The sequence below is a fragment of the Eleutherodactylus coqui genome, chromosome 10, assembly GCF_035609145.1.
Source record: "Eleutherodactylus coqui strain aEleCoq1 chromosome 10, aEleCoq1.hap1, whole genome shotgun sequence".
Taxonomy (NCBI): Eukaryota; Metazoa; Chordata; class Amphibia; order Anura; family Eleutherodactylidae; genus Eleutherodactylus; species Eleutherodactylus coqui.
The window spans coordinates 97,910,640-97,931,551 of NC_089846.1; the positions used below are offsets into that span (position 1 = coordinate 97,910,640).

The window sequence follows — 20,912 nt, forward strand, 5'->3', positions numbered from 1 at the left end:
AGTGTTTCAATAGGTTCGTCCACACCCTGTATATGTAGATAGTCTGACATGTACTGTATCAACTAGTAGTCAGACAGTAGTCAGGTAAAAATCAAACAGGAAGCCAATGAAGAGCTGAGAAAGAAGGTGAAACCAGACCACTAAAGCAGGAGTATAAAAGGCACTTTCTAAGAGAAGGGAGTCTGGAATAACTATACACAGAGTAATGGCGATTGGCTGGCTAGGCTATCCATTCTACCTCCCGGCCAACCAATCCACCCATAAATAGCGAATGATGTGTCACTGCTGGCACTCTGGACCAAAATTAAAGTAAGCATGCACTGCCATGAGGATGCAGTTGTAGAGGCCTAACAACATGATGTCACCCCATACCCAACCTTACTCTTCTATCCTGTTGATCATGTTTTTGTCATCATTATGATCAATGACCCTCCTATGCTTCAAATATGAATCTGAATTGTGGTACAGATGGCCCTTCCATGATACAATCATTCATCCATAGTCTGATATCTTATTTCTTTAGCAACAATGACATCATCGACCAATGCGACTTCCTCAACAACCCCAATGACCAGCTCTCCGACTATGAGCATTGAGAGCACTTCATCTTCCTGTAAGTAGAACACCATTGAAAGCTGCGATTACAGAGTAGCGCTAACTCTCTAAATAGGTGCAAGTAGGAAGACTTCATGCAGAGCTCCATTGGAAAATAAGCCCTTTATGAGGCTGAAGACTGTCTTTACACTACTCTTCACATAGTTACCCTCTGGTTAATGTTTCCTTCTAGAGGGAGCGATATAACTGTCTGATATCTTGTTTCTTTAGCAACAATGACATCATCAACCAGTGCGACTTCCTCAGCAACCCCCCCGATGACCAGCTTTCCAACCATGAGCTCTGAGAGTACTTCATCTTACTGTAAGTAGAACACCATTGGAAGCTGTGATTACAGATTTTCCACATTTAGGAAAGGTGTTGGGACAAACAAAACAAAATCTGTCCATAAGTTTCTAGTTACCTACAAAAGTAAAGTCCTAAGACTCCTTCTCGATACTTTGACATTCTGCATTAACAATATAAATGTAACAAATTCTATATACACTTGGTATCGTAGAAACCGTGGTGATTATCATGTTAATTTTACTAAATGGTGAACACTGTAAAAATAAAACCCCGAAATAATGGCAGAATTTCTGGACAATAGAGAAAAGTTGTCTATTTTTGCTTGTGAGGTCAGTGGCCACTACTGTCATAATGGTAAAATAACTGAGCTATTTGGTCACCATTCATGTCAGTTTGGTAGGATGACACAGTACTAATGCTGTGGAGAAGACCTTAGACATAGATTTTGTTTTTAGTTATTCTCAGTGTAATTTTCATTAGAATATATAACTTATTACTATTGATTTGTAAATGTTTGCAGCTCCTTCAAGTCCTTCAACAACCTCCACAACTACAATGTCCACAACCATCAGCTCCACCACACCTTGTCTATGTACCTGCCTTGGTCAGGCTATGGGTTATTGTATCCGGTCGTCCAGCTGCTCTCCATGTCCATGTGAGAAGCCTTCTATTTCTTCTCTCCCATTGATCATGTTTGTCCCATCATTATATTCAATGACCCCTAAAGCTTCAAATATGAAACTGAAATGTGGTACAACGAATGAACCTTCCATGATACAATCACTCATCCATAGTGTGATATCTTGTTTCTTTAGCCACAACTACATCATCGACCAGTGCGACTTCCTCAACAATAACCCCTCCGATGACCAGCTCTCCAACTATGAGCACTAAGAGTACTTCACCCTCCTGTAAGTAGAACACCATTGAAAGCTGTGATTACAGAGTAGCGCTAACTCTCTTAATAAATGTAAGTAGGAAGACTTCATGCAGAGCTCTATTGGAATATAAGCTCTTTATATATGGCTACCCTCTAGTTAATGTCTCCTTCCAGAGGGAGCAATATAACAAGACATGTTTGTAACTAAATAGAGATAGTCATTAGGGTACATGAACATCATTGGGAGAGGTTTCCTACTTCATGCAGAGTTCCATTGGAAAATAAGTGTATAGCCCTTTGAGAAGGAAGACTGTCTTTACAGTGCTCTTCATATGGCTACCCTCTGGTTAATGTCTCCTTCCAGAGGGAGCGATATAACATGACTGTGTTAGTAAAAAAATAAAAGATTGTCATTAGGGTACATGAACATCATTCCGAGAGGTCTTCCACAAGAAAATTTTCCTTTATCAGCCATAGAGTCAGTATTACAATGAGCCACTTCTGCTGCGGGAAACTCTGCTTTACCGTGTATTACCATTATTCACTCATTGCAATGGGCACCATGTAATACCACATTTATAATAATAATAATCTTTATTTGTATAGCGCCAACTTATTCCGCAGCGCTTTCAGGCATGGATAAATGCAAAACAATACAACATTTCTCCGCTAGTGGCCACTACAATACAATTGAGCAGTCACCTACCACCTTCCCTGGACATACCAGCTGATTATCGTTGAGTTCAGTTACAAGACCTGTGATAATCAGCTGATTACTAGCCATTCCTCATTTACGAAAGGTGTTGGGACAAACAAAATCTTGGAAATCTGTCCATTAGTTTCTAGTTACCTACAAAAGTCATGTCAAGGCTCCTTCTCAAAACTTTGACTTTCTGGCTTAACAATGTAAATGTGAAAAATTCTATATAAATTCGGTATCATAGTGATCATGCTGATCCATATAAGAAAGTTATCATGTTATTTTTACCAAATGGTGAACGCTGTAACAAAAAAACCCCAAAACAATGGTTTCTCTATTTTTGTTATGATGTTAATAGCCACTACTGTCATAATGATGAAATGGCTGAGCTATTTAGTCACTATTGAAGCTCGTTTTATAGGATAACACAATACTGATGCTGTGGTACAACGAATGAACCTTCCATGATACAATCACTCATTCATTGCCTGATATCTTATTTCTTTAGCAACAACCACATCATCAACCAGTGCGACTTCCTCAACAACAACTCCCCCGATGACCAGCTCTCCGACTATGAGCATTGAGAGTACTTCATCTTCCTGTAAGTAGAACACCATTGAAAGCTGTGATTACAGAGTGATTACTAGCTATTCCTCATTAAGGAAGATGTTGGGACAAACAAAACATTGGAAATTGGTCAAAAGTTTCTAGTTACATACAAGAGTCACATCCTAAGACTGCTTCTCGATACTTTGACATCCTGAATTAACAATGTGAATATAAAACATTGTATATACACTTGGTATCGCAGTAATCGTGGTGATTATCATGTTAATTTTACCAAATGGTGAATGCTGTAAAAACAAAACCGGAAAACAATAGCAACATTTCTGGACGATAGAGAGGCCACTACTGTCATGATGGTAAAATGACTGAGCTATTAGGTTACTATTGAAGCCTGTTTGGTAGGATAATACAATACTGATGCTGTGGAGAAGACAATACCCATAGATTTAGCTTTTAGTTATTCTCAGTGTAATTTTTCTCAAAATATATAGTCCTTCAACAACCTCCACAACTACAATGTCCACAGCCATCAGCTCCACCACACCTTGTCTATGTACCTGTCTTGGTCAGGCTATGGATTATGGTGTCCAGTCGTCCAATTGCTCTCCATGTTCATCTGAGAAGCCTTCTGTTTCTTCTCTCCCGTTGATCGTGTTTGTCCCATCATTATGATCGATGATCCCCTTATGCTTCAAATATGAAACTGAAATGTGGTACAACGAATGAACCTTCCATGATACAATCACTCATCCATAGTCTGATATCTTGTTTCTTTAGCAACAACGACATCATCGACCAGTGCGACTTCCTCAACAACTCCCCCGATGACCAGCTCTCCGACTATGAGCGCTGAAAGTACTTCACCCTCCTGTAAGTAGAACACCATTGGAAGCTGTGATTACAGAGTAGCGCTACCTCTCTTAATAAATGCAAGTAGGAAGACTTCATGCAGAGCTCCATTGCAAAATAAGCCCTTTATGAGGATGAAGACTGTCTTTACAGTGCTCTTCACATGGCTATCTTCCGGTTAATGTCTACTTCCAGAGGGAGCAATATAACTGTCTGATATCTTGTTTCTTTAGCCATAACGACATCATCAACCAGTGCGACTTCCTCAACAACCCGCCCGATGACCAGCTCTTCGACTATGGGCACTAAGAGTACTTCACCGTCCTGTAAGTAGAACACCATTGAAAGCTGCGATTACAGAGTAGCGCTAACTCTCTGAAAGCTTCCATCACTCACTACTGAATAAATGCAGATCGGAAGACTTCATGCAGAGCTGCATTGCAAAATAAGTGTATAGCCCTTCATGTGGATGAAGACTCTTTACACTGCTCTTCGCATGGCTACCCACTGGTTAATGTCTCCTTCCAGAGGGAGCAATATAACATGATGGTGTTAGTAAAAAAATAAAGATGGTCATTATGGTACATGAACATCACTGAGAGAGGTCTTCCACAAGAAAATTTCCTTCTATCAGCCATAGAGTCAGTATTACAATAAGCCACTCTTGCTGCGGGAGACTCTGCTCTACCGTGTATTACTCTTATTCACTTATTGCAATGGGTGCCATGTAATACCGCATTTCTCCTAGAGTGGCCACTACAATACAATTGAGCAGCCACTCACCGTCTTCCCTGGTGATAACAGCTGATCATCGTGGAGTTCAGTCACAAGACCTGTGATGGTCAGCTGATTACTATCCATTCCTCATTTACAAAAGGTGTTGGGACAAACAAAATCTTGGAAATCTGTTTATAAGTTTCCAGTTAGTTACAAAAGTCATTAGAAAAAGTAGGAAAGTCCCGCAGCACATCTAACACATGCACTTAAGTGCTGAGGTTCCAATCTGTGTATGCCAAGCCACCTGTGGGGTCAAGAACCCAACCCCAAGTAAATGCAATGGTATCCAAGGAGGCGGCAGATTCAACGGTGTAGAAATGGTAAAAAAAAGGTTTTATTGCTCCATGAAATGGCGACGTTTCAACTTAATCTAAGTCTTTTTCAAGCCAGGCTTGAAAAAGACTTAGATTAAGTCGAAACGTCGCCATGTCCTAAGACTCCTTCTCAAAACTTTGACTCTGGCTTAACAATGTAAATGAAAAAAAATTCTATATAAACTCTGCATCGTAGTGATCATGCTGATCCATATAAGAAAGTTATCATGTTATTTTTACCAAATGTTGAACGCTGTAACAAAAAAACAATGGTTTCTCTATTTTTGTTATGATATAAATGGCCATTACTGTGATAATGATGAAATGGCTGAGCTATTTAGTCACTATTGAAGCTACTACTACTGTGCTCTGTGTCTATTTGAGAAGCCTTCTATTTCTTATATCTCGTGTTTGTCCCATCATTCTGCTTAAGATATGAAATTGAATGTTGTACAACGGATGAACCTTCCATGATACAATCACTCATCCATAGTCTGATATTTTATTTCTTTAGCCACAATGACATCATCGACCAGTGTGACTTTCTCAACAATAACCCCCCCCATGACCAGCTCTCCGACTATGAGCACTCAAAGTACTTCACCTTTCTGTAAGTAGAACACCTTTGATAGCTGTGATTACAGAGTAGGGCTAACTCTCCTAATTAATGCAAGTTGTAAGACTTCATGCAGAGCTCCATTGGATAATAAGCGTATAACCCTTTGAGGATGAAGACTTTACTTACATTGCTCTTCCAATGGCTACCCTCTGGTTAATGTCTCCTTCCAGAGGGAGCGATATAAGATGACTGTAAGTAATTTAGTTAGATGAACATCACTGAGAGAGGTCTTCCACCAGAAAATTACCATCTATCAACCAAAAATACAGTTTTGTCAATAAGCCACTCCTGCTGCGGGAGACTGCTCTACCGTGTGTTACTATTATTCACTCATTGTAATGGATAACATGTAATACCACATTTCTCCTGCAGTGGCTACTACAATACAATCGAACAATCACACACTGCCTTCCCTGGGGACATTAGCTGATCATCATGTAGTTCAGCTACAAGACCGGTGTTGGTCAGCTGATTACTAGACATTTATCATTTAGGAAAGGTGTTGGGGCAAACAAAATCTTGGATATCAGTCCACAAGTTTCTAGTTACCAAGAGAAGTCACGTCCTAAGACTCCTGCTTGTGAGGTCAGTGGCCACTACTGTCATAATGGTAAAATGACTAAGCTGTTTGGTCACTATTCATGTTAGTTTGGTAGGATAATACAATGCCGATGCTGTGGAGAAGACCTTACACATAGATTTTCTTCTTTGTTATTCTCAGTATAATTTTCCTCAGAATATCTAACTTATTACTATTGTTTTGGAAATGTTTGCAGCTCCTTCAAGTCCTTCAACATCCTTCACAACTACAATGATCCCAACCATCAGCTCCACCACACCTTGTCCATGTACCTGCCTTGGTCAGGCTATGAAGTTTTGTAACCGGCCAACCTACTGTGCTCCATGTTCATGTACGAAGCCTTTTGTTTCTTCTATCCCTTCAATTGTGTTTGTCCCATCATTTTGATCGATGATCCCCTTATGCTTCAGATATAAAACTGAAATGTGGTACAATGGACGAACCTTCCATGATACAATCTCTCATCCATAGTCTGATATCTTGTTTCTTTAGCCACAACGACATCATCGACCACTGTGACTTCCTCAACAACTCCCTCGATGACGAGCTCTCCGACTATGGACGCTAAGAGTATTTCACCTTTCTGTAAGTGGAACACCATTGAAAGCTGTGATTACGGAGTAGCACTAACTCTCTAAATAAGTGCAAGTAGGAAGACTTCATGCAGAGCTCCATTGCAAAATAACCCCTTTATGAGGATGAAGACTGTCTTTACAGTGCTCTTCACATGGCTACCCTCTGGTTAATGTCTCCTTCCAGAGGGAGCAATATAATTGTCTGATTGTCTGATATCTTGTTTCTTTAGCAACAACGACATCATCAACCAGTGAGACTTCCTCAACAACCCCCCCGATGACCAGCTCCCCGACTATGAGCCCTGAGAGTACTTCACCCTCCTGTAAGTAGAACACCATTGAAAGCTGTGATTACAGAGTAGCGCTAACTCTTTGAAAGCTTCCATCATTCACTACTAAATAAATGCAGATAGGAAGACTTCATACAGAAGGAAAATTGGAACATAAGTGTATAGCACTTTGAGAAGGAAGACTGTCTTTATAGTGCTCTTCACATGGCTACCCTCTGGTTAATGTCACCTTCCAGAGGGAGCAATATAATATGATGGTGTTAGCAAAAAAATAAAGATTGTCATTAGTGTACATGAACATCACTGAGAGAGGTCTTCCACAAGACAATTTCCTTCTATCAGCCAGAGAATCAGTATTACAATAAGTCACTCCTGCTGCGGGAGACTCTGCTCTACCGTATATTACTTTTATTCACTCATTGCAATGGGCACCATGTAATACCGCATTTCTCCTGCAGTGGCCACTACAATACAATTGAGCAGCCAGTCACTGTCTTCCCTGGTGATACCAGCTGATCATCGTGGAGTTCAGTTACAAGACCTGTGATAATCAGCTGATTACTAGCCATTCCTCATTTACAAAAGGTGTTGGGACAAACAAAATCTTGGAAATCTGTTCATAAGTTTCCAGTTAGCTACAAAAGTCATGTCCTAAGACTCCTTCTCAAAACTTTGACTCTCTGGCTTAACAATGTAAATGTAAAAAAATTCTATATAAACTCTGCATCGTAGTGATCATGCTGATGCATATAAGAAAGTTATCATATTATTTTTACCAAATGTTGAACGCTGTAACACAAAACCCCAAAACAATGGTTTCTCTATTTTTGTTATGATGTTAGTGGCCATTACTGTCATAATGATGAAATGGCTGAGCTATTTAGTCACTATTGAAGCTACTACTACTGTGCTCTGTGTCCATGTGAGAAGCCTTCTATTTTTATATCCCGTGTTATATCTCGTGTTTGTCCCATCATTATGCTTCAGATATGAAATTGAATGTTGTACAACTAGAGATGAGCGAACGCGTTCGTCCGAGCTTGATATTCGTGCGAATATTAGGGTGTTCGGGATGTTCGTTATTCGTAACGAACACCATGCGGTGTTCTGGTTACTTTCACTTCCTTCCCTGAGACGTTAGCGCGCTTTTCTGGCCAATTGAAAGACAGGGAAGGCATTACAACTTCCCCCTGCAACGTTTAAGCCCTATACCACCCCCCTGCTGTGAGTGGCTGGCGAGATCAGGTGTTCGCCTAATATAAAAGTCGGCCCCTCCCGCGGCTCGCCTCAGATGCGGTGTGAGTTAGATGAGGGACAGTGCTGTTTATACCGGAGCTGCTGTAGGGAAAGAATTGGTAGTTAGTGTAGGCTTCAAGACCCCCCAAAGGTCCTTATTAGGGCCACTGATAGCTGTGTGTTGGCTGCTGTTAGCAGTGGCATTTTTTTTTTCTCAAAATCGGCTCTGCAGAGCGTTGCACCTGGCATTAGGGACAGAAGTGCTGCATAGGCAGGGAGAGTGTTAGGAGTGAGTGTAGCCTTCAAGAACCTCAACGGTCCTTTCTAGGGCCATATTTATCCGTGTGCAGTACTGTTCAGGCTGCTGTTAGCTGTGCTGCATTTTTTTTGGGCTTCTCAAAATCGCCTCTGCAGAGCATTCCACCCTCCATTGATACTGCAGGGAAAGAATTGTATAGGCAGGGCCACAACAAAGTTATTATTCATAGAATATACGCAGTGCTGCCTTTTGGTGGAAAAACAAGTGGAAACAAATCTATTTGTCCAGCCTGTGTCCGTCCTTACGGGCGGTGGACACGTGTGAGCTGCGTGAAAAACATTGCTAAATCATACGCACCCAGCTACGCTTTACTGCTGGCTTCGCCATTTGCTTTCCTTAATTGGGAAAAAAAATACCTGCTCTGCCAGAGTTATAATAACTCTGCTACCCTCACGTTCTGTGACACATAAGCAGGGACACAGCACAGTTATTAAACTTCTCATGTTCATAGAATATACGCAGTGCTGCCTTTTGGTGGGAAAAAACTGAAAACAAATCTATTTGTCCAGCCTCTGTCCGTCCTAACGCCTGTGGACACGTGTGAGCTGCGTGAAAAACATTGCTAAATCATACGCACCCAGCTACGCTTTACTGCTGGCTTCGCCATTTGCTTTCCTTAATTGGGAAAAAAAATACCTGCTCTGCCAGAGTTATAATAACTCTGCTACCCTCACGTTCTGTGACACATAAGCAGGGACACAGCACAGTTATTAAACTTCTCATGTTCATAGAATATACGCAGTGCTGCCTTTTGGTGGGAAAAAACTGAAAACAAATCTATTTGTCCAGCCTCTGTCCGTCCTAACGCCTGTGGACACGTGTGAGCTGCGTGAAAAACATTGCTAAATCATACGCACCCAGCTACGCTTTACTGCTGGCTTCGCCATTTGCTTTCCTTAATTGGGAAAAAAAATACCTGCTCTGCCAGAGTTATAATAACTCTGCTACCCTCACGTTCTGTGACACATAAGCAGGGACACAGCACAGTTATTAAACTTCTCATGTTCATAGAATATACGCAGTGCTGCCTTTTGGTGGGAAAAAACTGAAAACAAATCTATTTGTCCAGCCTCTGTCCGTCCTAACGCCTGTGGACACGTGTGAGCTGCGTGAAAAACATTGCTAAATCATACGCACCCAGCTACGCTTTACTGCTGGCTTCGCCATTTGCTTTCCTTAATTGGGAAAAAAAATACCTGCTCTGCCAGAGTTATAATAACTCTGCTACCCTCACGTTCTGTGACACATAAGCAGGGACACAGCACAGTTATTAAACTTCTCATGTTCATAGAATATACGCAGTGCTGCCTTTTGGTGGGAAAAAACTGAAAACAAATCTATTTGTCCAGCCTGTGTCCGTCCTTACGGGCGGTGGACACGTGTGAGCTGCGTGAAAAACATTGCTAAATCATACGCACCCAGCTACGCTTTACTGCTGGCTTCGCCATTTGCTTTCCTTAATTGGGAAAAAAAATACCTGCTCTGCCAGAGTTATAATAACTCTGCTACCCTCACGTTCTGTGACACATAAGCAGGGACACAGCACAGTTATTAAACTTCTCATGTTCATTGAATATACGCAGTGCTGCCTTTTGGTGGGAAAAAACTGAAAACAAATCTATTTGTCCAGCCTGTGTCCGTCCTTACGGGCGGTGGACACGTGTGAGCTGCGTGAAAAACATTGCTAAATCATACGCACCCAGCTACGCTTTACTGCTGGCTTCGCCATTTGCTTTCCTTAATTGGGAAAAAAAATACCTGCTCTGCCAGAGTTATAATAACTCTGCTACCCTCACGTTCTGTGACACATAAGCAGGGACACAGCACAGTTATTAAACTTAGATTATTCATTCACTAGAGGCAGTGGGGCCTTTCGTTTTCCAAAAAGGGCAAAAATTATATTTGGCCTGCAGTCTTGCGCCAATTTATTTCCTGCCTGTGAAATCAAATCACTGGTAATACAGCATGCTGAGGGGTAGGGGTAGGCCTAGAGGACGTGGACGCGGCCGAGGACGCGGAGGGCCAAGTCAGGGTGTGGGCACAGGCCGAGCTCCTGATCCCGGTGTGTCGCAGCCGACTGCTGCGCGATTAGGAGAGAGGCACGTTTCTGGCGTCCCCACATTCATCGCCCAATTAATGGGTCCACGCGGGAGACGGTTATTAGAAAATGAGCAGTGTGAGCAGGTCCTGTCCTGGATGGCAGAAAGTGCTTCGAGCAACCTATCGTCAACACGCAGTTCTGCGCCGTCCACTGCTGCAAATCCGAATCCTCTGTCTGCTGCTCCTCCTTCCTCCCAGCCTCCTCACTCCACTACAATGACACCTGCTCAGGAGCGGGAACACTCCCAGGAACTGTTCTCGGGCCCCTGCTCAGATTGGGCAGCAGCGGTTCCTCTCCCACCAGAGGAGTTTATAGTCACTGATGCCCAACCATTCGAAAGTTCCCGGGGTCCGGGGGATGAGGCTGGGGACTTCCGCCAACTGTCTCAACAACTTTCTGTGGGTGAGGAGGACGATGACGATCATACACAGTTGTCTTGCAGTGAGGTAGTAGTAAGGGCAGTAAGTCCGAGGGAGCAGCGCACAGAGGATTCGGAGGAAGAGCAGCAGGACGATGAGGTGACTGACCCCACCTGGTGTGCAACGCTTACTCAGGAGGACAGGTCTTCAGAGGGGGAGTCAAGGGCATCAGCAGGGCAGGTTGCAAGAGGCAGTGCGGTGGCCAGGGGTAGAGGCAGGGGTAGAGGCAGGGCCAGACCGAATAATCCACCAAGTGTTTCCCAAAGCGCCCCCTCGCGCCATGCCACCCTGCAGAGGCCGAGGTGCTCTAAGGTCTGGCAGTTTTTCACAGAGACGCCTGACGACCGACGAACAGTGGTGTGCAACCTTTGTTGCGCAAAGCTCAGCCGGGGAGCCAACACCAACAGCCTCACCACCACCACCATGCGCAGGCATATGATGGCCAAGCACCCCACAAGGTGGGACGAAGGCCGTTCAGCGCCTCCGGTTTGCACCCCTGCCTCTCCCCCTGTGCCCCAACCTGCCACTGAGATGCAACCCCCCTCTCAGGACACAGGCACTACCGCCTCATGGCCTGCACCCACACCCTCATCTCCGCTGTCCTCGGCCCCATCCAGCAGTGTAGTTCAGCGCACCGTCCAGCCGTCGCTTGCGCAAGTGTTCGAGCGCAAGCGCAAGTACGCCGCCACGCACCCGCACGCTCAAACGTTAACCGTCCGCATCGCAAAATTCATCAGCCTTGAGATGCTGCCGTATAGGGTTGTGGAAACGGAGTCCTTCAAAAGTATCATGGAGGCGGCGGCCCCGCGCTACTCAGTTCCCAGTCGCCACTACTTTTCCCGATGTGCCGTCCCAGCCCTGCACGACCACGTCTCCCGCAACATTGTACGCGCCCTCACCAACGCGGTTACTGCCACGGTCCACTTAACTACGGACACGTGGACAAGCACAGGCGGGCAGGGCCACTACATCTCCCTGACGGCACATTGGGTGAATTTAGTGGAGGCTGGGACCGAGTCAGAGCCTGGGACCGCTCACGTCCTACCCACCCCCAGAATTGCGGGCCCCAGCTCGGTGCTGGTATCTGCGGAGGTGTATGCTTCCTCCACTAAAGCACCCTCCTCCTCCTCCTCCTCCTCCTCTGTCTCGCAATCAAGATGTGTTAGCAGCAGCATGTCGCCAGCAGTCGGTGTCGCGCGGTGTGGCAGCACAGCGGTGGGCAAGCGTCAGCAGGCCGTGCTGAAACTACTCAGCTTAGGCGATAAGAGGCACACGGCCCACGAACTGCTGCAGGGTCTGACACAGCAGACCGACCGCTGGCTTGCGCCGCTGAGCCTCCAACCGGGCATGGTCGTGTGTGACAACGGCCGTAACCTGGTGGCGGCTCTGCAGCTCGGCAGCCTCACGCACGTGCCATGCCTGGCCCACGTCTTTAATTTGGTGGTTCAGCGGTTTCTGAAAAGCTACCCACGCTTGTCAGACCTGCTCGTAAAGGCGCGCCGGCTCTGCGCACATTTCCGCAAGTCCCACACGGACGCTGCCACCCTGCGCACCCTGCAACATCACTTTAAGCTGCCAGTGCACCGACTGCTGTGCGACGTGCCCACACGGTGGAACTCTACGCTCCACATGTTGGCCAGGCTCTATGAACAACGTAGAGCTATAGTCGAATACCAACTCCAACATGGGCGGCGCAGTGGGAGTCAGCCTCCTCAATTCCTTTCAGAAGAGTGGGCCTGGTTGGCAGACATCTGCCATGTCCTTGGTAATTTTGAGGAGTCTACCCAGGTGGTGAGCGGCGATGCTACAATCATTAGCGTCACCATTCCTCTGCTATGCATCTTGAGAAATTCCCTGCAAACCATAAAGGCAGCTGCTTTGCGCTCGGAAACGGGGGCGGGGGAAGACAGTATGCCGCTGGATAGTCAGGGCACCCTCCTGTCTATTTCTCAGCGCGTACAGGAGGAGGAGGAGGAGCATGAGGAGGATGAGGAGGAGGGGGAAGAGACAGCTTGGGCCGCTGCTGACGGTACACCGGCTGATTGCCTGTCATCCTTTCAGCGTGTATGGCCTGAGGAGGAGGAGGAGGAGGAGGAGGAGGATCCTGAAAGTGATCTTCCTAGTGAGGACAGCCATGTTTTGCGTACTGGTACCCTGGCACACATGGCTGACTTCATGTTAGGATGCCTTTCTCGTGACCCTCGCGTTGCACGCATTCTGGCCACGACGGATTACTGGGTGTACACACTGCTCGATCCACGGTATAAGGAGAACCTGCCCACTCTGATTCCCGAAGAGGAAAGGGGTTCGAGAGTGTTGCTATACCACAGGACCCTTGCGGACAAGCTGATGGTAAAATTCCCAGCCGACAGCGCTAGTGGCAGAAGGCGCAGTACCGAGGGCAAGGTAGCAGGGGATGTGCGTAGATCGAGCAGCATGTACATCCCAGGCAGTGCAACAGTCTTTAAGGGCCTGGCCAGCTTTATGGCTCCCCACCAAGACTGTGTCACCGCTCCCCAGTCACGGCTGAGTCGGCGGGAGCACTGTAAAAGGATGGTGAGGGAGTACGTAGCGGATCGCACGACCATCCTTGGTGACGCCTCTGCCCCCTACAACTACTGGGTGTCGAAGCTGGACACGTGGCCTGAACTAGCGCTGTATGCCCTGGAGGTGCTTGCTTGTCCTGCGGCTAGCGTCTTGTCGGAAAGGGTGTTTAGTGCGGCTGGGGGAATCATCACAGATAAGCGTAGCCGCTTGTCAACCGACAGTGCCGACAGGCTAACACTCATCAAGATGAACAAAGGCTGGATTTCCCCAGACTTCTGTTTCCACCATCGGACAGCAGCGATACGTAAGCAATACGTAGGCTGCACCCGCGGATGGAAGCATCGTTCTCTCTCACCATCCAAAACGGGGACATTTCTGCTTCATCAATCTGTGTCTAATATTCCTCCTCCTCCTCCTCCTGCTCCTCCTCCTGAAACCTCACGTAATCACGCTGAACGGGCAATTTTTCTTAGGGCCACAAGGCTCACTCAAATAATTTTTCAGAACAATTTTTATAAGTTTCAATGCGCTTAAAAGCATTGGAACTTTAACTTGAACCAATTTTTCGTTACACTGGGCTGCCTCCAGGCCTAGTTACCACTTAAGCCACATTAACCAAAGCGATTAATGGGTTTCACCTGCCCTCTTGGCTGGCCATGGCCAATTTTTGGGATGTACATTAGTACTGTTGATACAGCAATTTTTGTGGGCCCTCGCCTACAGTGTAATCAAATTAATTTTTAGCCCACCTGCATTACAGCTGACGTAACCTCAGCTGTGTTGGGCAATGCAATGGGATATTTTTATGTACCGCCGGTGGGTTCCAGGGAGCCACCCATGCTGTAGGTGCACACGGAGTTTTTAATACATCTGTACACTTCTAAAGAACCCCAGTCTGACTGGGGCATGCAGTGTGGGCCGAAGCCCACCTGTATTACGCACAACATTACTACCTCAGCTGTGTTGGGCAATGCAATGGGATATTTCTATGTACCGCCGGTGGCTTCCTGGCACCCACCCAGGCAGTGGGTCCACAGGGAATTATAAATGCATCTGTTTCCACTTATAAAGAAACCCAGTCTGACTGGGGCATGCAGTGTGGGCCGAAACCCACCTGCATTAACCCTTTCCAGTCCACTGTGTGACCTGTGAAGACATTAGGGTTTAAGGCTGTACAGCTCCGTTGTTGGTAGACGTCCGTCGGGGTTCTCTTACTGTATATTGCCAGCCTCTCTGCTGTCGGAGCCTATCCTACGTGTCAGCTCATGCAGTACTGGCTTTAGCCAGCATATAGCGCCGTTGTATAACGGCAGAAAAAGAGTAAGCCCCCTAGGAAAACCATATACAAATTGGATTGGAAAGGGTTAAGCACAACATTACTACCTCAGCTGTGTTGGGCAATGCAATGGGATATTTCTATGTACCGCCGGTGGCTTCCTGGCACCCACCCATGCTGTAGGTGCACACGGAGTTTTTACTACATCTGTACACTTCTAAAGAACCCCAGTCTGACTGGGGCATGCAGTGTGGGCCGAAGCCCACCTGCATTAAGCACGACATTACTACCTCAGCTGTGTTGGGCAATGCAATGGGATATTTCTGTGTACCGCCGGTGGGTTCCAGGGAGCCACCCATGCTGTGGGTCGACAGGGACTTCACAATAGGGAGTTGTACCTGCCTGTGTCTATGAATTAAAAAGCCCGGTCTGACTGGGGCATGCAGACACCTTGACAGAATGAATAGTGTGTGGCACATAGGTTCCCCATTGCTATGCCCACGTGTGCAGCTCCTGATGGCGGTGGCACAGGATTCTATTTCTCATTGCTTCTGTACAGCATTGTGGGCTATCGCTCCGCCACTTTTAAAGAGGGTCGCTGCCTAGCCGTGCCAACCTCTGCAGTGTGTGCCTGCGGTCCCTCGTCATGGCAGACGCAATTCTAAATTGACATGAGCGTGGTGTGGCATGAGGGCAGCTGAAGGCTGCCCAGGGACACTTTGGTGTGCGCTGTGGGGGGGAGGGGGGGCGGTTGGGCAGCATGTAACCCAGGAGAAGTGTCAGTGGAGTGTCATGCAGGCAGTGATTGTGCTTTGTTGGAGGTAGTGTGGTGCTTAGCAAAGGTATGCCATGCTAATGAGCGCTTTTCAGAAGTAAAAGTTGTTGGGAGGGGGGGGGCCCACTCTTGCCGCTATTGTGGCTTAATAGTGGGACCTGTGAACTTAGGATGCAGCCCAACATGTAGCCCCTCGCCTGCCCTATCCGTCACTGTGTCATTCCCATCACTTTCCTGAATTGCCCAGATTTTCACACATGAAAACCTTAGCGAGCATCGGCGAAATACAAAAATGTTCTGGTCGCCCATTGACTTCAATGGGGTTCGTTGTTCGAAACGAACCCTCGAGCATCACGGGAAGTTCGTTACGAATAACGAACACCCGAACATTTTGGTGTTCGCTCATCTCTATGTACAACCGATGAACTTTCCATGATAAAATCACTCATCCATAGTTTGATATCTTATTTCTTTAGCAACAACGACATCATCGACCAGTGCGACTTCCTCAACAATAACCCCCCCGATGACCAACTCTCCGACTATGAGCATTATAAGTACTTCACCTTCTTGTAAGTAGAATTCCATTGAAAGATGTGATTACAGAGTAGCACTAACTCTCTTAATAAGTGCAAGTCGGAAGCCTTCATGCAGAGCTTCATTGCAAAATAAGCCCCTTATGAGGATGAAGACTGTCTTTACAGTGCTCTTCACATGGCTATCCTCTTGTTAATTTCTCCTTCTAGAGGGAGCGATATAACTGTCTGATATCTTGTTTCTTTAGCAACAACATCATCGACCAGTGCGACTTCCTCAACAACTCCCCCGATGACCAGCTCTCCGACTATGAGCGCTGAAAGTACTTCACCCTCCTGTAAGTAGAACACCATTGAAAGCTGTGATTACAGAGTAGCGCTAACTCTCTAAAAGGTTTACTACTGAACAAATACAGGTAGGAAGACTTCATGCAGAGCTCCACTCCTGCTCCGGGAGACTCTGCTCTAACATGTATTACCGTGATTCACTCATTGTAATGGGCACCATGTAGTTCCACATTTCTCCTGCAGTGGCCACTACAATACAATTGAGCAACCACCCAGCTCCTTCCCTGGAGATATCAGCTGATTATCGTGGAGTTCGTCTATAAGACCTGTGATGGTCAGCTAATTACTAGTCATTCCTCGTTTAGCAAAGATGTTCGCACAACAAAACTTTGGACATCTCTCTATAGGTTTCTAGTTACCTACAAAACTCATATCCTTTCCAGGTTAACAATGTTCCTATTAAAAAATATTCTATATAAACTTGGTATCACAATAATTGTGCTGATTAGAGTTGAGCGAATATACTCTGCCGAGCTTGATGCTCGTTCGAGTATTAGCGTACTCAATGGTGCTCATTACTCGAACGAGCATGAAATCGTGTTCGACCCTGCCCCAGCTTTTGGCTCCTCCCCGCTGTGACGTGCCTGTTTTGGCCCCTTCCCCACATGACGCAGTGCGCGTCATTGACAAAAATGCATGTCCACATAGGCATATAATCTTTTGATGGCGTCATAGTTTCTACCACCCCATTGCTAGAACTGTTAAATAGGATCAAGTGTTACCTTTACCATCACTACTGTCATTAAACTCTTCCACAACTTTACTATTTTCAGCCACGACACCGGTAACCAATATTCCGGCCACGACGTCAACCACCTCCACATCTGGTGAGTACAGCGAGTCCATGTTCTCAAGAAACTTTGATGTGATTGTATAAGATCTTCAAGGTAATGACATCGTCTGGATACGTAAACTGAGATGTGAAGGAAGTCTAGACTGATAACCCAGATGAAATGAGGCCTTTGTGATGTCTGTGGTTGATGTATAAACAATGTGTATTTGTAGAGTTATTAACAGAGCACAAGAGACAGTAGGATGTCCTATTGGGCCTCGGGACAAGAGTGCCGTCCCTCTGTGCTTCTATTAGATTTGGCTGGGGCTAAACCAGGGGCGACGTGTGAGGGATGCAATGTTCGAGGAAGTCTATCATGAAAATGACGTCCTCCAAACCACAAAAGTCTGTGGAGCACGTAAACACAAGAGACCGACCTCTGATGGTATTCATAAACCCATCATTGCCGGGAAAATAAACTGTAATTGGATATGTATATTAGCTGGGACATGCTCTTGGGGAGTTCCTGATAGTCCCACCCAGAGCTCATTCTTCCGTTGAGTGACAGTGCTGCAGTCAGAAAACCTTCATGGCGTCACATAATTCCACAGACGTGTCATGCATGTACTATCCATTCGAAGCCCAGCTTTTGCCTACAACTTCGTTCTCCTGAAATTTGTTTTACCCTTTCACTGGGTTCCCACGGGACAGAAATCATGCGGAAATCTCGTGGAATGTCCACACCCTGACCGCATGGAAATTCCGCAAGATTTCGCAGCAGAAAGGCAGCTCTAAATCCCACGTCATCGGCGTGGGTCTGAAGTGGTTTGTCCATCTGTTTCCCACTGCGGCTGTCTCTCCCCATAGAGAAGAGCCCGCAGAGTAAACGGTGATACAATTGACATGCCGCGACTTTAAATTCCGCGCATCATGTCATTTTCAGCAGGACTTGGCTGCAACGAACTGTCCACAGCATGTGGACGATACTTTTGCAAATCTCGTGCACTTTGCTGCTTAGTCTTGGTCTTAAGAATTGCCAGCGGAATTTCCGTAGAGAGTGCGCACAAAAAATTCCGTGGCAATTCCGCCCCGTGTGAACCCAGCCTATGGGTGAGGTCACATCTGCAAAATAGTCAGCAGGACTGTTATAATTATTCCCATCACTATCAGGAGATAAAATGGCCAAATCATCCCAGTGATTCAGCACGTGCTCCAATATCTCCTCACGCAGCTCTCTGGCCATGACTTGAGTATAGTACAAAGTACAGAATATTGCTCTAAACAGGCAGCACCATCACCAATAGTAGGCACGACGGCATGAGGCACCATTGTGCTGTTTATGTTTAGAACTTCAACAACCATTATAGATGAAATATATGAAAGCTGTCTGAAATAAAATCTGTCTTTGTTGCCTGTAGCAACCAATCACAGCACAGCTTTCATTTTACCAGTATAAGAAATGAACGTTGTGCTGTGATTGGTTGCTATAATACTGAGGTAAAGTGAAAACTGTGCTGTGATTGGGTGCTATGGACAACAAAGACAGATTTTATTTTTGACAGCTTTCATAAGAGCGTGGTGCCGGCCTACTTTTCCAGGGCCGCCCTGTATTATCAGTCATACATATGTATGGAAATATGATTTTTTTGCTATCTCACTACAGTCATCTTCTCCTCATTCTGAAATGGCTGATAACAGGGTGCAATAGATAACAGCAGGAGATATCGGAGCACGTGGTGAGCACTGGGATGATTCCACCATTTTATCTTATGATCGTGATGGGAATAATTATACCACTTCTGCTGACTATTTTGTTGATATGTCGCTACCGCACACTAAGGCCCAATGTCCACGGGCGGATTTGAATTGCGGAGTCCATGCGGGGCACCTGTGTGGATGATCCACAGTTCAAGCTGCCCATAGGGAAGCATGGGCGTCAACAACTGAATTAAAGCATGCACATTTGTTTTGCGGACCTTGGGTGCAGAAATCAAATCCCAGCATGCTCCATTTCACTTCAGTTCCCGCACGGACGGCTTCCATTAAAGTCAATGGAAGCTGTCCGATCCACGGCCCGTCCACAATTGTCATTGCTTCCACACACATCCGCGGTACAGAGAAAAGAAGACCGGGACAGATATGCACGGTCCTCGGCCGCGGGCAGGGTCAGATTCCACTATGTGCTCCCGCATGCAGAATCTGACCCGCCCGTGGACATGAGCCCTTATGGTGGTTTGTGTGAATGAGTAGCAGCTGAGCAAATGTTTAGGTCAATGTTTTCGACAATCAGTAAAATACATGTTTAATTTGTCCCATAGATTATTTTTGCCAAGTTTCAAGTTTGTAGGTGCGTTAGATATCGTTTTCCCATAAAACTTTAACCCCCTTGTCACCCACTTGAGGGGTTGAATTTCAAACAGTCCTTTCTTAGTGGATCTCTACATTATAGAAAGAAGCTGCTGCCCAAATGTCATGTTTCTAGCTTCAGTAGTTTTGGTTCTGCGGTGAGGAGTCAGTCGGTCAGTCAGGACATTTCATCTTATGTACCATATATAGATATATTCATGTAAAGCGCTGACATAAATATAGATATATGCAGTCGGCTCCTAAGCTTAGTCACACAGGTTGCCGGTTTTCTTTATGAACTAGCCGTGATGATGTGGCGTGTATAATACGGCGTGTAAGATGGTAGGCCAGATGTAGGATGTGGTGTATATGATGTGGCATATAAGATAGTCAGCCAGTTGTAGGATGTGACTTGTAGGGTGGTAGACCACATGCATGATATGGCATGTATGATCTGGAATATAAGAGAGTCAGCCGGTTATAGGATGGGGTATGTAGGATGGTATGCCAAATGTAAGATGTAGTATGACAGGCCGGATGTAGGATGGGGCATATAAGATAGTCATTCAGTTGAAGGATTGCGCTTGCAGGATGGTATGGCGTATGTAGTGTATAGGAAGATAGGCCAGATGAACAAATGTAGTGTGGTTGGCCAGATGTATGAAGTGGTGTGTAGTATGCTTGGCCAGATATACGGAGTGGTGTGTAGTATGGTTGGCCAGGTTTATTATGTGGTGTGTAGTATGGTTGGCCGGATGTATTATGTGGTGTGTAGTATGGTTGGCCGGATGAATGATGTGGTGTGTAGGGTTGAAAGCCTGATATAGAATGTGGCGTGTAGTATGTCAGGCCAAATGTAGAATTAGGTGTGCCACAACATTGGCCAGAATATAGAGTATTTAAGTACTCGATCCAAAGGGGCTCAGCAGGACATATCCAATCAGTGCCAATGATGTCACAGCACAGAGAGCCGGTGCCACCCACCATCACTTCTTTAACGATGGCATGTAACCAAACCAGCCAATAGGATGCAATTCCAGTAAACTATTGAAAACCAGTGAAAATAGTAGGATGTGCTTTGCGATACAGGATGTCTATATTGCTATGGTGACTGGTCAACATTTTGTATTCAGTACCGCACATCTCGCTGCATCAAAAAGGAGTATAATTACACAAAAGA

General features: G+C 45.7%; 1 protein-coding gene across 1 annotated transcript in view; it reads left to right on the top strand.

Moving 5' to 3' along the window:
* LOC136580752 (uncharacterized) overlaps positions 1–20,912 on the top strand; it is a 116,272-nt gene that overhangs the window by 81,835 nt on the left and 13,525 nt on the right. Inside the window, exons 51-64 of the mRNA XM_066581579.1 lie at positions 524–613; positions 826–918; positions 1,424–1,558; positions 1,719–1,814; positions 2,992–3,087; positions 3,831–3,923; positions 4,136–4,228; positions 5,508–5,603; positions 6,389–6,523; positions 6,685–6,777; positions 6,998–7,090; positions 16,207–16,302; positions 16,515–16,604; positions 17,388–17,441. Coding sequence (XP_066437676.1) covers positions 524–613; positions 826–918; positions 1,424–1,558; positions 1,719–1,814; positions 2,992–3,087; positions 3,831–3,923; positions 4,136–4,228; positions 5,508–5,603; positions 6,389–6,523; positions 6,685–6,777; positions 6,998–7,090; positions 16,207–16,302; positions 16,515–16,604; positions 17,388–17,441 — 1,353 coding nt within the window. The remainder of the gene's footprint in view (positions 1–523; positions 614–825; positions 919–1,423; positions 1,559–1,718; positions 1,815–2,991; positions 3,088–3,830; positions 3,924–4,135; positions 4,229–5,507; positions 5,604–6,388; positions 6,524–6,684; positions 6,778–6,997; positions 7,091–16,206; positions 16,303–16,514; positions 16,605–17,387; positions 17,442–20,912) is intronic.